Source organism: Calliopsis andreniformis, chromosome 2, assembly GCF_051401765.1.
Source record: "Calliopsis andreniformis isolate RMS-2024a chromosome 2, iyCalAndr_principal, whole genome shotgun sequence".
Lineage (NCBI taxonomy): Eukaryota > Metazoa > Arthropoda > Insecta > Hymenoptera > Andrenidae > Calliopsis > Calliopsis andreniformis.
In genome coordinates this window covers 1,019,994-1,038,687 of record NC_135063.1, presented here as the reverse complement: position 1 = coordinate 1,038,687, position 18,694 = coordinate 1,019,994, and the positions used below count along the sequence as shown (strand labels likewise).

Genomic DNA, 18,694 nt, shown 5'->3' with positions numbered 1-18,694 from the left:
AGCCGCGAGATCACTCGAAACGCGTAAGCCAAACAGGGGTATGGTAGGGAAACACTGCGTAACGAGATTCTCCAGCAGGCAGCGATCTTGTCTTTCTTCTTATACTGGACGCCGACAAGGCCACAAGCAGTAAGAGCTTCCCTACCTAACCCAGACCTAGTTTCCCCTGTATATTCGGAACCCGAAATTTCGTGTGCAATACTGCATAAAAGCTGACTCCTAGTGGTCGTCACAGGTCATGTGGCAGGAGGAAGGTCATCGGGTGTGAATTATCTTCGGCGTGCTGACTGCGACGCAAGTCGAATCCGCAGCCACGTGCGAGGTTAGGATAACGAACGGTTTTCGTAAGCGGGAGTATCTTCGGCCTGTGGAATGTGAGCAATCGTACCCGCGGCCACGCGAACGGTTATCTAACGTGCCGACGACGTGCATTTCAGCCTCGTCGTGATTTGAAACACTTGTGTAACGCACACGCCGTAACGAGCAATGAGTATCTCGACCGCGACCATGTGTTCTGGGCCACCTCGTATGTAAAAGGGCGAACAAACCACTGTACGTTATTCGCTCCAATATATCATTTTATTTAAGCCAAAAAACCGAGTGTTGACTGGTGCTCTTGCCGTAAAGAATTCGAAGTCCTATAACGGTTTCTTACACTTCGCCTGGAAAAATCCAGCCCCTCGCCACAACAGTAGCTAGTCCAGGCCGCGGTAAGAATCAGAGAGGCACGCTTCCACGCCGGTATCGAAAGATACCTGGCGCCAGTTTCAAATTTAAGGCGTAAGAATAGTGGAGGCCTACTTTGTACTACCGTTCGGGCTTGAATACGGCACGACCGAATGAGCATGTCGCAACGTGTAGTGGTCAGTATTTTCGGTTTGTCTTTACATGTAGACGCCTTTCGCTGTTGGACCACGCGTCCTACTGTAGTAGCCTGTATATAGATTGGATTTAAATATTAATAAGAAATACGCATTGGCACGAGGTATTTCACAAAATGTCATCGTTTAATTTTTAGATTCATCCCTCAAAATTTCGTACAATCCTCTGATAATCACACCGAAGAGTCCTCTTTTAACTGTAAATTGGAAAGTGAAAGTATTTGAATAATCGAGAAGATCGCACACAGCTCGTCCCACTTACCCGCGATTTGGACAATGTTTCAGTTTCAAGAGCGAGAGAGTAAGATTCACTTTACATTTGCCTGTTCTTCTGACTTTCTGAAACTGTCCAAAGTGGCTCGAAGCGCCGAGCTCATTTACACGCAACTCCTACGGTGGTGTATGTAGTGAAGGGAGAAATTTTCAGTAACTGGCACTGCTAATTTGGGTATCACAGATTCCAACTGCACATCGGCAGTCTTCCACATTATGCGCCGCCTGGTTCGCAAAAACCCAACTAAACTTGTCACAGTTTTTGTTCTGTTTTATCGATAACCAGGCAAAAAGGAATACTTTAGTGTGGGTTAACGTCCTGCGACTTTTCGTACTTACATGAGAAGATTTTGACCAGGGAAGGAGTTCATTCGAAAAAAAAATTTAATGCAGCGCAGCCAACTCGTGATTTCGTCCAAAATAAATCTTTAAATTACAGAGAATGTGGCTGTGAATGATAGATTTTTCCTGTACTTTATAACGCTCGTATCACTAAATATCAACAGAATTTCATTAAGGGGGCAGACTCCTTGTGTTTTGAGCTGTGTGCGTGCGCTCACACAAGCAAAGAAAGTCATACACGTATACGCGATGAGCGAGAGAGACAAACGGTTTCGCAAATTACACTTTACGTCTCGACACTTGCATAAATGAATTTTTCGCGGGTATAGAACCTGCGAGTAGACTTCAGTACAGGGTGCTCTGGTCCGTTTCAACTCCAATAAACACTATATGTTGAGAAAACTGTAAAATTACAAACTGTAAGCATGAAACAGACGCTGTTGTAAACTAGCAAGATGGCCGCCGAAGTGACATTTTCGCAAATATCTCACGATTAAATCGTTAATGGTTTTTTCACTCATAGCACACCAGAGCACCCTTCCTTGAATTAGCACAATATCGTGGAAATGCGATTTTCCTCAATTTAACACTTCTTGAAGGCGTAAAGTGTAATTTTCGTTGTGCACCCGTTTTGACTCAAAAATAGTTCAACGATTTGCCGTTAGAAGCGTTAATGGTATATCTCAATCAATTTGGTCATATTACCATCAGCATCGATGAAAGTATAGATCAGTCGGTAAATGTAATCTAGAATTTGACAGCTGAATGGCGTGTTCATCGAATACACGAATACAGACGCAAGAAAGGCTTAATTGCCAAAACGTATTGAAAGTTTGGTCACGCTGTTGCCACATATATGTATGTACATATTACAATTCTGCCCATCAGGAAAACTCGAACGAATCCAACTCCAGCCGAGATTTTGATTCTTACTAATAAGGGAACGTCGCGAAGTGAAAGCCTTCGATTTTGATGAAACTTTGTAGGATTGTAGAATAGCTGAAAATATTCGACACGTATTTTTTTTATTGCTTCTAATTCATCTAAAGGGTGTGAAAACCACCCCCAAAGTTGGGGGTGGAAAACATATTTCGTTTAATATCTCCAAAAATAGTGCGTATAGCAAAATGATATAAACGGGGCGATTGTGTATTTTTAAACGATGAATCCACCTATGTAAGCAGTTTTTAAAAATATCAATTATTTAAAAAATATATTAAAAAATAGTATATTGTCGTTGTTTTCACTGACAACATGCTGATCGATCGTTTTGCAAATTTGTATGCAAATACTATGAATCAAAACACAAAACACAGCTGAAACAGAATTCTGAATTTTTACGTTATAAACAAAATAATAACATTTCTAGTTAAACTGCATTTTGTGCGAAATTGGGCCCTGAAACGAGTGGTTTTACGAAAAATATATACCCCTATAATGTTTTTGTCATTATATTATGATACATGTTGTTTATTGTTCACTAAATGTATAAATTATAACATTGCTAATGAATACTCGCAACGTCTTGCACTCGTTGCAAACAGTACGAGAGGTTCAGTGTGAGTGACCCTTGCAGCGATGAAAATGTAGCAAGTAAAGGTGATTTACAAATCATTATTCTTCAATAGTTATTATTTACTATAAACAAACAATTGGAATTGTTCCGGAAGTTATAGTTTAATCCACTAACTTTACACGAAAGTATCTTAGTTGAGTGTGAATTAGGCATTCCCTTATAATCTGTAGGTGCCTGGTTCGAATCTCGTGGTAGCTTTTAATTTTTTTTGTTTCCAATTTTTATTTTAAATAATTCTAATTTTTGTATACCTTTTCACAGATTACAATTATACCACTCATAACATTTTTATTTTTAAATAAAAAAAATTAAAATAATTTCGTTTGTTTATTTCTTAAAAAATATGAATGAATAAATGAATGAATAGCATGAATTTAATGAATTATTTATTCTATATATATAAGTTTTAGGATTTCACATATTAGTATATATATATGCCCATAATTATGAAAGTGGTCTAAATTGTATATTTCTTATTTTGGGATATTGAAAGGATTGCATTTGAATAAATTAGAAAATATTTCTATATTACGTAACATTATAATTAGTCTTGATTAATGAACATTTATTATAAATGTGAAATTTTGTGTGAATCTCATACAAAAATGTTGTTTCTTAGACCACTTTCATAATTTTGGGCACATATGTATTGTTTCATTCGTGATACTCTTTCTTTCTCGCTCGCACCGTCCTTTTCTATATTCCGTATGAAGCAAAATATCGGCTCAAGGCGTATTCAGTAGAGATTTACTGATGCATAAAATTGTAATTGATGTGGCAACAGCGTGACAGAACTTTCGTACGATGCGATTTGGCAATTATATCTTCGCACTTCTCATTTGTAATTCAACAGGATAACGCTAGATGCCACATTATCAAATGTCGCATGTATAAATTATATGTTTTCACTAATGCCTGTTTTTTCGCAACAGCGCTTCGATCGATTCGGAGTAGGCCCCGAAGGAGTCTGTCCCCAGTCCCCATTGTGCTACGTTGAACTCGAGCGTGAAATACGTGAATAACCAAACCGAATTTTCTAGTTATAAATTGTAATATTTTATATCAATAATTCAGTAAATATCTTACGAAACACTGCGCAAGCATAATCTTTAAATTTTTTAGAAGTTCTTAGAAATAGAAGGAGTCGCAAAAGCAACAGAGGATAGATTAGGTTCCTGGCGGTTGTATTATTAGCACGTAGACCATGAAGGTAACTGATATACCCGTCCAGTAATAAGATCACTCCCCTAGTAGACAGCGACTGTTGTTCAGCGACACAAGGGTAGTCAAGGGTAGTTGCATACAAGAACTGTCACATACACGAAATCCTAATCCTGGATTCTGAGTATAAAACTATAAAAACTAGTATCTCAGTGGTAGCTGATTTGCCATCCTCTAAGAATAAGACCGCTCCTCTAGCAGGCAACGACTGTTCCGAATAGCTGAAAAAGGTAGTTGATGCTGCTTTTGAGGTTAGCCGTTTGCGCATTGTAGCAGGCGAATCTAAGCTGTTATCAAGCACCAACAAGCGATTCAATATCTCCAGGAGTTTTGAGACCGCTCCTGATAATGTTGTTTCCTAAGGCAGCGACCGAGACTTTTAATGAGGTTACAATCAAAGTCTGAAAGAAACTTAAATAGAAAATCCAAATAATATTGTAAGAAATTGCGTATGCGACACAAATGGTCTCACAATTTTCACCCCAAATAAAATAGTTAAACTTTGAAAATGTTTTATAAATTACTATTTTTGTAGTTTACATTTAAAAAAAAGAAACAGGATGCGAAAATAAAAAAATAGAAACAAAAATTAAAAATGATCCACACCAAGGATTGAACCCCAAACCTTAGGCACGTGAAACATCTATCTTAATGCTCTTGGTTACACTCTTACTTGAAGGAATGTTTAATACTACCTTTTATACGGAGCTTTCTAATCTTTTTTATTATTTTTCTCATTGACGAAAGTCTATGGGAGAAAAAACCGTTAGTATGCAAACTTTCAGAAAAATCTGAGACATCATTTTGGCGGCTTTTCCTTGTCGGTCAAAGAGTGCCCAATAGCTTCAGAATTTAATGAAAACTGTTCAAAAACGTGTGAGAAAATGTTTAGAATGTAATGGTGGAACATTCGAACATTTATTGTAAGAATTAATAAAAAATTAAATAACTTGAGAAGTATTAATGTTTTTAGTGTAATGCCTTAGGTAATACTTTTTTTATGTAGAATGATATGAAGAATCCAATTATACAAAACAAATTGTAGGATTCCACTAGAAAAACAAATGTAATTGTACGTTGCACTTGCACTTGCACCAATGCACTCTTGAAAAAGATCGTACTATATAGTGGTAGAGCTTATCAAGCGGTACAAAATGTTTCTCTACAATTGTTTTCTATCTAGAATAGGAACAGAAATATAGCACGGCTCAGTTACTAAACTCACCCTCTATTGATCCTCATAATGGAAGGTAATATGGCTCCTTGAAGGCTCTTATCGTATTAACATTATTTCGGCTAGTTTTTAGTCATAATTATGTAGATAATGTCCAGAATAAATATTTCTCTAAAAGTCCTAGGTCTATAGTAGATAATTGTAGATCGAGGAGAATGTGATTAGTACAGTAGCAGCAGGCTCACATAGCAAGTGCAAATCATACGAAAAAGTAGAATATTTGTATGATATTAGTTTACAATCCATAGAAATTAATTTATTTATTCATTTCTGATCTTTTATATTATCAAAAAATTATTTCTTACGATTTTTGTTAGAGGTTCATATTACCCTCACTTTTGTAAACGGTCCTGCAATTAGGTATTTTCATGATACATGTTAAAGTTAATTTTTTTCTTTCGCTTCTACCTTTTATTGTACATAACCTTATTAAATTATCTCCATTTCAAACAAAGCTTCAGAGTAGTTTAAATTACAAGTCAGATTTTAAAATAAAATATATAACTCAGAGTCGATATTATCATTCCTTTCTCTATTTTACTGATACTTAACAGTAATAAAGATTTATGTACATTGATTTAACTTATTATGTAAATGTTAAAAGTGCTAAAACTGACAATATAACTTAAAATATAAAACTACGTATCATTAATATAATATTAATATAATATCTCTAGGATGACGCTGACAGACGTGGAATAATGTATCCTATGATATATAGCGGAGTTAGAAGTCAACCTCAAGTTCCAGACCATGTTCCATTTCCTTGTGACGTTCAATTTGGAAGGTACGTCGATACATAAATTATATATTTATACTTTTTAAAGTGCAACATCAGATGCTTCACTAAAGAACCAAATTTAGTTACAACTAGAAGTTAATTGATGTCAAGACATGATATTTCTTCGACATGTGATAAGAAAAGTAGTACGCCCCATTTTGAAAAGTAGTCTTTTGAAAAGTAGTCTATCTCGACAATTTACGAGAAGGAACATGTTTCATCTTTTTTTACGAATAATATGTGGTATGATTCGGCTTTGCAACGAAAAATAATCTATTTCACTATTTTGCAACAAAAAAGAACACATGTAGACATTTGATGGCACATAGAATGCTTTTTTTCGTAACAAATCATACAAATGTACTTTTCTTTGCGAAAAAAGACAGAACGTGACATTTTGAGTCACATCGAAGACAAATGTGTTCTTTTTTGTAAGATAAACGAAACGTGCTACTTGTAACGCACGTCGATATAATGTCTAGAAAACATATAAACGGAAATTTTGGAAAACCTGAAGAAATAAGAAGGCTATTTAGAAAAAGTAACCAGACTTATGAAGAAAGAAAACCAGTATGTGTTACAGATTATAGTATAAATATTGGGGGGGGGGGGGGGGGGGGGGGGGATGGTTGAGATCAATTTCTTTCGTGTCATTCCACTATGAGAAGATTTGCAAAAGACTATCGGAAAATATTTTCTTATGTATAACACATAGCTCTTTTCTATATATATGTGCTATGCCACAAAATGACAAGTGATAGAAAAATCAACTTCAATAATTTCAAATTAGATCTCGCTGAAAAGATTTTACAAACAGTTCTTGGTACTCAATATCATCTGATAGTGTCAGGTTAATTGGCCGGAATTTTTCCGGGATAGTTGACCGTCCCTATCTCTACCAATTCTAGGAACTGGTTTCACAAAGAGTCCTAACATGTTTGTTTTCACAACCTACCGACTGTACAATCTCATGTCCCATATCGACATCTCACTCGCATCCGTTCTGTATTACTCTGGCTATTCACCCATTTTGAGGCGAACGATCCGAAGACAGAAAATACTTGGAAATTCTTAGAAATAGACCTGCTGAGATAGGTATACAAATCTGGTACTGAAGATGGTCTACTAATTTGGCACTTGTATACATGGAAAACCATCGGTACGTGATACGCCTGGGCCGTTTCCACAGCAACACAGGAGCCCGTGCGCTTATCTTTGCACAACAAATTCTTATAAAGTGCAGATTTTTTCGTCTGCTCTTAAACACGGCCGCTCGCGAATATGCCTAGACCCGCTCTTGAGCACTTAACTTCCATAAGTAAGTATAAACTCGTACACCGTGAGCATAACGAACAGTATGGCTGAGCTTCGAATGCCTGTTCATAGAGCTTGCAAGTATGAAGGGTCTCCAGATGATCCTCTAGATCCAGTGGGCTCCCCTTTGTCACTTGGCATGTGATGGGTCTTTCATAGATATTTTCTACACTTTCATGGTATTGCTAGTTCGAGAGAATCGTGTTTATTTATCTAGTGACACGACAAACGATACTATGTCATAAGGATTTTTTTTCGGATCTCTCTTGCAATCTTGCTTTTAGAAAGCGGAGTAGCAATCAAGATATTAATCAATTAAATTCTTTCCAGAATAACATATATTTCCATACAAAAGAGATGTGTTACGTATAAACTGATTTGCGTACTACGAATTCAAAGTTTTTGGTGTCACCGTAGAAGACATATCTAAAAAAGTGCTTCAAACTTTGCTCATAAGCAGATTAAAGGATTCAGTTCTAATGATTTTGACCTTGACATATGTTAGCAAGGACACTCTCGTGAATGATCTGTAAGGTCTTTTAGCCGATTCTCGCTGTTTATTAAAAAAATGTTGCCAAAATCAAGAATATTGATTTCATTTGTTAAGTTATAAGCATCTAAAAATCTAGTGCAAAGCATCAGAAATGAACCCGTGCGGAGGTCACGCGCAGTGTTTTCCCGAACAGCAATATCGCAATAACACAAGGGAGGGAAGAGGTCACTTACTGTCAAATAGCTGATCAGAACATCAAATTGATAAACATCACTGAATAACAATAACTTTTCCTATTCGTTGCAATTCATAAGCTAACTCAAAACACTCACTATGAGATACAAAGGATTAATGTCCACCTTCATGCAAATTGTCTGTTCACTTCACACATCCACATATCACAATTCTCTCATTTGCAAATATTGAAACACCATCCGAGGGTATCATTGAATAACACTAAACCTGCCTACTTTTTACAATCTAGAGGGCAAGTCAAAACATGCCCTATGAAATTTCGGATTAGAATGGGTTACTGTGTCCACCCTGCGATTAATTTTCTGGTTCAAATCCACACTCGAAAAAACTGCACGCAGTACCAGAAGTCCTGTCGTTGTAAGTTTTTACTTTACAGCTAATAATGATATAAAATGTATTTTCAATCTCACAACTCTGTGACTTCTCACTCACACAAATCTCGCTCTCAAAGCGCGCCCTCACACCTACAGCCATCTCGCTGTAGAGTCTAATTCTGACTTGCGGTCAGAATTGCTTACAGTTCGGCATATTCTGATATTTCGTTCGTCCCCGAACGACTACGCCAGAGTTCCGACGTACCTAACCTTTCTGGTTCGGTATCAGGATCTAAGGCTGTAAATCCTTTGGTTCGGTATGTTTTTGGTTAATGGCTTCAACTTGATTGCTGACAATATAGTATTGTATGACTTCTGAGTTAAATTAAACTCTGGGATATCGGTAATCAGGTAGTGATTTTTAGTAAGTAATGATTTTTATTAATTAAATAAGGACCTTTGTATTTGAGAAGTTACTTTGTGACGGTGAATATTTGTAATGTAGATATATATAATGATAAAAGTTTATTGAAGCGTATACAAATTAGTTTTCTCTTGCTGGCTTGACATGGACCTTTAAAAAAAGACATGATTGCCAAACGATTGATAAATAATAACTGATCCGACTCCTCGGATCGCTTTCGTTTTGCGCTCGACGGGCGCGCCCCCAGGCATAGAACCCTCCAAGCAACAGTCCACAAAATACCGCGTCGGTAAATCTCTGTGCCACATTTGAGTTTACCCCGGGTTTGATATTTCACTGCCTAACCATTACAAATTACCAACCTTATACACTGATGGCTTTTTATGTCGGCTATCATACTTCGCTTTGTTATTCCTCTGTAATGTTCTATTAAAACCGACGGTATTTTTCTTCAACGCCTCTCGGTCTTTTACTAAATCACGATCCACCTCATTTAATGTATCGAGTAATTTAGATAACTCATTATCTGTCTTGTGCCCCTATTCATAGACTAGCAGAAGTTTGCTCGGTGACGTGCCAATAGATTTATTAAACGTGTATTAATAACATATTGAAGACGGACTAAATGTTTTTGTCATTTATCTGGCGAGTCTACTACTTTCGCTAAGGTACTTTTTAGAAATTGGTTGACACGCTCAATCTGATTGCCCAGGGAGATGCAGTTAGTATTGCAATCAGTTAGTATTCAGGTCGATATACCGAATAAATGAAATAAATTGATTAAGTACTTAACTATTTCGTTTGAATTAGTTGTCTTAGTAGGGTACAACCATACAAATTTTGTGCAAACATCTATGGTAGCCAAAATGTACTTACAACCTAAGTGTGTTTTCTCTAACGGTCCGTTTTATATAGATCGTTTATAGATCGTTTTTCTAACGCCCCTGATTGATTTATTGTCTTCCTAACTTGAATGTAACTGAATAACAAGGTAAACTTATACTAAACCTAATTTAAATTTATCTCAAATGTTCAAAAAACAGTATGTAGTATTGAAAATGTACAGGATGAGTCACTTAATGTTTGTACATTAAATATCTTTGTTGTTTTCAAAGATGTGTCAAATGTCTTAAGGACGAAGTTAAATGGTTCAATAGAGCTCATACAATGCCAACAAAATTTTTGTTTTTTGTCATTTTTTTTTCAGAGACATCAAGGTCACCTCCATTTTTTAAAATGGAACCACCTCTTTTTAAACACCTACAATGATTTTCCTTTTCATTAGGAATTCAGCGACTATTATTATTCAAGGTCATTCAATGTCACAGTCAGAGAACACGTATAAGATTTAAAATATGTAACGGAATACTTGTGTTTCATAAATGTTCGAAATGATGGCAGTTTACGTCGATACATTGCTGTAAACGGGCCCTGAAGAAATATTGAACTGTGACAAGTATATCCGAGGTGCTATGTGTTTGCACATGCTGTAATGATACTCTGATGCAAATCTTCAACTATTGTTGGAGTATTTGTGTACACGGTCTCTTTTAGCAAACTCCACAAAAGGAAATCCAGTGGATTTAAATCAGACGAACGTGCTGACCATGAAAAAGTTCTACCTTATCCAATCCATCGGTTTGGAAACTTAGAATCCATAGTTTCTCTTGCTACTCGTGCATAATGAACAGGATAGCCGTCATTTTGGGACCATATATCATGATGGATTTGTAAAGAGACATCTTGCAACAAAATTGGCAGATCTTCTTGCAAAAATTGAAAATATTTTTATCCTGACAACATTGAATATGACCTTAATATGTTTACAAGTCTCACTCATGATAAACGTATTTTGCTTTCATATACTAAATTTTGTACGTTTTATCTGCCCGTGACCTTGAATGACCCTGAATAATTATAGTTACTGAATTCCTAATGAAAGGGACTATCATTGTAGGTGTGTAAAAAGGTGTGGTTGCATTTAAAAGATGGAGCTGACCTTGATATCTCTTTAAAAAAGAAAAAAGAATTCTTTTGGTATTGTATGAGCTCTATTGAATCATTCAGCTTTCTCCTTGAGACATTTGACGTATTTTAAAAAATAACAAAGATATTTCAGGTGCAAACGTTAGGTGACTCACCCTATGTTTTAGTATATCTCCAGAACTAAAGCTCAGAGTTCAGAATGATAACCTTGATAAGATATTTCAAGGTCGCAGAAATTAGTGGGGCGGCTCCTTTTTTAATATAATTATCATACGATATGATATTCTACTTATTAAAATGTATCCATGTGCTAATTGATTTCATATTCTGTTTTTTACCCATCAAGAGAATATTTCCAATATATTAGAAGTTTCTTCCTGCCCCTATCCCTATTAGTTCAAAATTAATGGTGGTATTTGCTGAGGAAAGTATGGACTGCCGGTAATTGGTACAAGAAGTGTAAATACAGAACGTGATTGAACTCATGTAATTAAATTAATATTGTTATTTTTAATTACACTAAAGCAAGAAATTTGAGTTTCAAATGTTAAAAAACCATTCTCATGTGTCAACTTATCTAACAGCGTTAGATATTGTGGGTAGTCATCGACGTATTTTTCAAGAAGCCCCAGTTAGTTTTTGGACAGACTTTCGTATCGAACATTTATATCGATATTTATGGTACGTCCCGAATTTTCCTACAAATTTAATTCTTTTTTAGCCATTGTGTGTATGATTTTCCTCGAAATTCTACTCCAAGACTTCTACAGTGCGATTTTCTAGAGTTGAGCACTGAGCATGCCAAGTGGCCGGCACATAGCCCGGCAAGGACCCAATGCTAGATGCATAGGACAAAGGAGTGTTGGACTAGCTACCTGAATGCCCCTGAATCATCTATCCGTAGAAATATTAAATCCTTTTGGAAATGTAATAAAAGAAATAAACGATTATTGCCCCATATTGTCTTCTATAACGGTACACAGTTTTATAATCTTAGTGATATTGCGAATGCCTTTGTAGCATGTTTTCAATCCACATTCTCGAATAATGGAGCAAATAATCACGACTTTAAAAATGCTGATCTCATTGATCTCTGTTCTACCTCCATTAGTTTAAGTGACGTATATAAGAAGATAAAGGCTATAAGCACGAATAAAGGACCAGGAGTTGACTCTGTCCCTCCAATCTTATTACCTCTATATTTAAGAGAGGCGATAGATGCTGTATATCCAACGACCGTCCATCCATCTGCGTACTGAACACGATGGTAACAATTTTTGAAAGCATAGTTATTGGTAAAATAATTAGAATCGTCAGAAATTATACATATAACCCCTGAACGACACGGCTTTTCTCTGAACAAAGCCACTATAATTAAGCTTATCATCTATCATCATTACTTATCCCAGAAAATAGACGCTGGACATCAAGTAGGCGCTATATAAACCGATTTCCAAAAAGCTTTCGATTCTGTTAACCATGTGTTACTCATATGAAAATTGCGTGCATTTGGTTTTGCTGGAACTATTCTTGATTGGCTGGAAAGCTACCTGCATGACAGATCTTTTACTGTTAAATTTGATATGCACTTATCTGATCTAGTTTATATCACTTCTCGCGTACCTCAAGGGTCCCATCTTGGCCTGTTACTATTCATACTCTTTATCAATGATATTACTAAAATCTTTCAATATTGCAAGGTCTTACTTTATGCAGATGACTTGAAAATATTTGGCAGAGTTAATACCTTATACGATGCAAAATGCATACAAAATGACCTGAATGATCTCCTTAAATGGTATAGAATTAACATGATGAATTTTAATATCTCCAAATTGTCATTCAGTGCGATTTACTTAAAAAGTCAATTTTCCCATTTCATTGCACGCTTAACAATACTGAGCTCGATGACTGTCAGTCTGTTTGTGATTTTGGTATCTATTTTTCTGATCTCTTTCAGAGCCTTTTGTATCTCTGTCCTTAAATCATATAATAACCGATAACAATTTTATATTTTTGTAAATACTCTCGGATCTCTTGTACTAATTTCATTTGATGTAAAAGGGTTACTAGCTCGTAAAATAAAGATTATTATTATTTCAAGCAACGTTATCAGATTGCGTAGACAATCGGATCTCCCTTTGTATATTTAGAAACAAGTGGGTCATTTTCAGTGATTCGATAAAGCAGATTCCTTCATTTGTAAGACACTTCATGCTAAATTGATTACTTTTTTCGTATTCGTTTATCAATCTAAGGGATTCTGATACTGATTTAATATTATACAGTCCTGCAAGAAGTTATGAGATAGTTTAAGACACTGTTTAACCTGTTTTGAGTTTGAGTTAAATGAAACCAAGTTGTACACCATTTTTTCTACGCGACACGAGCCTCCCTAAATTGTCAATAGGATTCAACTCCCTTGTCAACCGCCATTGAAATAGCGCTAGATGGTTCCACTAAGAAGGAAAGACGACAGATGTCAGACAAAGATAGGGAATAATCATGAACCTGTGAGGACCCATGACTAAGTATTCGCACATAATTGGTTAAGGCCCAATAAATAAGGCGCGCGTCGCGTGGAAGAAGCACTATTCACGAGTTAGAGAATCAACAACATCTCAAGTTAGAGGACCCAGCTACCAGGGCGCAACTCTAGAAAATCGGTCTCATTTTTTTATATATGGATTTGGTCCAGACGATTAATCAAAGGGTAATCATATTAAGGGGGTTCGATCAGATATGTCAAAGCTGCGACATTACCGACAAAATTAGGCAAAAAGAGGGGTTTACACCCTGACACTTTTCGTCCTTATATGAGATGATTTTAAGCTAGGAATTCTTCGTTTCATATATTACTTCATTTATAAAATACTGTAGAAAATATAATTCATATTTTAGCCATACAGATAGCCATAAAACACAGTTGCACTGTTCTCATTTTCTTACAACCAGTCTTTTATGGAATAAAATAATTTGGGCCAAAATAATATAAAATCAACTTTATATAAAGATTGTACAGTAATGTTGCGGACGAGAGCCGCTCTCGGGTCTGGTCGCGACTCTCGTCCGCGACTGGTAGTCGATTCGGCTTCCTTTGCTCTCGGTCGCCGAGATAATTGGTACACGACCGGGGAAGCAAAAAAAAGGGTCTCGCTCGAGCTCGATGCCCGAAATCAATGACGTCAGAAAAGACAAGGATAGCATTAGGGATTTAATAGGAAAAATTGAAGTTCCTTATTTGCAAACAGATTTTCACGCAAGTAACACCAATCGATTCCTTGTGCTCTCCCGATAAAAATGATATCAAATACGACATGATTCCTATTATTTATAATAAAGATATTTAAATAATAAAGGTTGGAACCCTGCGACGGTTACGGAGAATCGTCAAAGTTACTTTTCTATCAGTTCTTTACGAGCTAAAAATGACATAAACAGAATTTATGTATATTATATTTAATCGATGTCGGAAAGAAGATATTAAAAATAAAAAAATAAAAATTTCTAAACATTTAAAGCGGAACTTATATACATACTTTTTGTATTACGCTTTCATTTTCTTAATAATTTCAGTCATTAAATAATTAAACACAAAAATATGAGGGAATACATAATAGGGAGTTAGCCCTACGACGAGAGCCGCGTTCGTCGAATCGACTACGACTCGCGAGCGAGAGTCGCGCTCGGGTCTAGTCGTGCCTTAGAATCGACTACCATTCACGGACGAGAGCAGCGCTCGGGACTGGTCGTGCTTAAAATCGACTACCACTCGCGGACGAGAGTCGCGCCCGGGTCTATTTACGAGCATGACCTTTCGTTCTACAAACCAAGTTTTATGTATCTTTGTTAAAAATAATCGGAATCATGTCGTGTTTGACATCATTTTAATCGGGAGAGCACAAGGAATCGATTGGTGTTACTTGCGTGAAAATCCGTTTGCGAATAAGAAACTTCAATTTTTCCTATTTAAATCCCTAATGCTGTCGTTGTTTTTTATGACGTCTTTGTTCTCGGGCGTCGAGCTCGAACGCGATGGTTCCAAGAATTGGTTTCTCAGCGGCACGTATCAAACGAGGTAGTGGGGATAAACCACGGCTCTCGTCCGTGTAGACGAAACGGCTCTCGTCCGCAACATTACTGTAATTGTATATTAGAATGATTTGTAGAATAAAAAAAAAGTTGCAGGTTTGAACGGGATTCAAACTCGAGCAATGGTAAAAAATAGATGACAAGTATAGAATCCGTGCTTTTTGACGCTCATGATTTCAATACGGTTAGGAGGTGAGATTGCGAGATACTATACACGTCTGATATCGCAGTTAGATTATGTATAATGAAGAAACAAATGCAGTAGATCACATGTATATTCAAAACAGTCGTGTGCGTTTGGATACACCACCAGACACGCATAGGGAATTGAAATCAGGAGTTTGGTAGAGACTCGCATCAAGTACATTCACACCACGAGTGGTGGGGATGACTGGCGAGGGGCTCTCACCGAGACTATCTATACACGAGTGAAAAATGAGATGCTGAAATTTTGAGCTTCTTTAAAAGTATCTTAGAAGATGTTTTTTTCATGGAAATTAATTAATTATAACTCTGCGAATTTCATCTACGTACTGATGCAAGTATTAGTGAAATTAATGTATGGATTATGGAAAAAATAGTATATTAAGCGGCTCGTGTGCCGAAAAACTATTAGTGAATTCTAGTAAGATGTCTGTGAGAACTATATTACTAGCATTGGTAGAGAGAGAAAGATAGATTTATGTAAATTTGCGCGAACGAGGAAGCTGCTAAATGCGATTTTTGTAGTTTTAAATCAATTTAACAGTATGGCGGCATTGTTCCATTGAAGTGATTAGCAACACATTAGAAATCTCGGCAGACATTCGCGCCAAATATGAATTATATCACGAAACTTCTTCTCAATAAATGCAATTTTATTGGACTTGCGTAAATAAAAATGTTTATAAACCACCAATGCTATTTTTAGCAGTTGCGTACCGATTGTCGGTTTCTTCTGAAATTGCTGTCATCTGTTTGAATGTGACACATAATCGCGCGATCCTGTGTCGTTCAAAGCTGTATAACTTTATCAATTTTTGAGACATCGATATGAAATTTTCAGGATAAATTCTTGGAGCTTGAAGTTTTATAAATATGTAAGAAATAAAAAATCGACTTTTTAATTTACCTAGGTAGACGTAACCCCTTAACCCTTTCTATCTCATAATGAACGTTTTGAGTTGCCTTCTGGATTGTAACAAGTAGACAAGTCTATTTGTTTATTAACGATAGTCATCACTTTTGTTTAAAGTTTGGATCCTGTAATCATATTGAGTGTCGTAAAATTTTTTATTAGAGTTCAGAAAATCTAGCTTTGCAGCTGAGCTGCGTAAACCGGCACAGAAAAGTAATAATGCGAATAATGTGAAGACTAGGATAGATTGACGTGCACTGTTACAATCACAAACGTTTATTGATGCGGACTTTACTCGTGCGCTACAAGTTATCGCTTCGGCGATTCACGACTTTCTGGTCGTCCTGCCACGCTCACGACCCCTACGATAGGGCCTCTTTTTCAGTTCCTAATTTTCTCGCGCAACGAAGCTGTCGGTAAGGTCAGACGACCCTTACGCACTTAATTACGACCAGAGATTTCCTCTGGACTTACTCATCTGGAGCTCACTCGTTCACCCGATAGACCCGCTCCGAGTGTTCTTTAGAAATCCTTTAATTTATGACGGTCGCAATTACTATTGAGGACTCTTGACGAAAACTCTACAACATGCTACAGCTAAAGAATATTTAAAAACGTCTCCTCACAAATAACCGTTTTAACCGTTTACACACCAGAAACTGCCCTGTGCGTACAGCTGGTCGCTACAAACGTTAAAGAAAGAAAGCTGAGTCATGATTGCAGTGTTATGACTTCGACGAATGAATCCCCTCACTTCAACATATAAACCTCCCTTCCGACGAATGTTCTACTGTGTTACTATCAAAGTTAGATTTGCTGCATTGGAGTTGTTCGACCCCTCGGTGAGTAACCCTTTCTCGTGTCAGTATTACACTGCTGCGCAGACAATCGCTACTCAAGGCTTCTACGCGTGCTGAGTTCTAGTGATTTCTACCAGAATTTTAAATACTTAGAACCAACAAATGAAGCCTCAAATGCAAAATCGTCACTCTTGCTTTTCGTCTTACTTTTATATCTAGAATTACTTCTTAAATTTATCCCATGGCGTTTCGAAATATCTTGTATGTATGTCTCATCAAAAGTAATGTTGCTATTAGCAAAGATTCATGAAGCTCGTTTTTGAGGAATTCGAAACAAAATTAGCAAGGTATATGATGCGGCTGTGATATCATCCGGCACTAAGTCACGCTACTTTATTATTTAGATTCTACAAATTTAACGACGATTATTAAAACCGCGTAAATAAAACCGGCATACCTAAACGAGACTTAAAAGCTTGAGAGTTTATGGTTTTTTGTTCTAGATCAGCGTCGACTCCTAACAGCGTACATCGTTTAAGACCAGGAGATATAGATATTATCGGTGGTCTCGGTGATTCATTGGTGGCAGGAAGTGGAGCATTGGAAGAATTTGCAATAGGAACGTTTATAGAAGCACGCGGAGTTAGCTGGTGTATAGGTGGTCAAGGTGAATGGAGACACTTCTTAACCCTACCAAACCTATTGAAGGTATTAAATGTATTGAACAAATTATGTTACTCTTAAAATAAAGGGCAATGTTAAGTCTATAAAATGTGAACCAACTCAAAGAGCGTGCAGTAAAATTCATACATTGTTGAAAAGATCTCATCAGGACGAATTAAAATATATAATTTTCAACTTCAAAATTAAATGAGGACACTGCGAAAAATGGCCTCAAAGTGTATGATTTGGCTAGCAGGTTGGGTGTAGAATGTACATACTGTAGTTACAGCTTTTGGCCTTCGTCTCAGGACTATATTAGATCTATTCTTGTAGCCTGCCCCTTTTTCCTAATGTTCGAAAATTGAACAAAATCTACCTGTACAATAAACGTATCGTATATACTTATTGATAAGCTGATTCGACATAATATTAATAAAAATACCTCAATTGTATTCGCTAATAGATTTATCAGTACGATTACTGGAAAATAGAAACGGATATAAAATTATATGGGGTATACGTCTATAACAACTGTTTTTATTATCTTGTATAAGGCATAGATTCCATCATTCCAATACTTTCTGTACACTGTCAAAGATTGTATTTATTGGGAAAGAATGCAGTTGTTAGAAAAAATACTCGTCATACGAAGTAGATTTAAAAATAATATTAGAAAAATGTCAGGAATCCCTTGCAAGTATGCTTTGTAGATCTTGCAAGTGTACTTTGAAATGAGAGAACACACAATTAATATGAAACTGATTCTAAAACAGAACAAATTAATAATGAATACTAATTAATCCTCGCACAGCGAATCGTCTAGCGACTGACCGTTTGGCGGATACAGGGTTTATGCAAACCTATACAAACAAGTTGCTATTTCTATTGTTGAAGATTAATTTTTCAATGAGATTTGATTCCTTTCTAT

General features: G+C 36.4%; 1 protein-coding gene across 1 annotated transcript in view; it reads left to right on the top strand.

The window, feature by feature from the left end:
• Positions 1-18,694, top strand: part of LOC143187349 (phospholipase B1, membrane-associated) — a 47,789-nt gene that overhangs the window by 17,578 nt on the left and 11,517 nt on the right. Inside the window, exons 2-3 of the mRNA XM_076391511.1 lie at positions 6,205-6,314; positions 17,607-17,811. Coding sequence (XP_076247626.1) covers positions 6,205-6,314; positions 17,607-17,811 — 315 coding nt within the window. The remainder of the gene's footprint in view (positions 1-6,204; positions 6,315-17,606; positions 17,812-18,694) is intronic.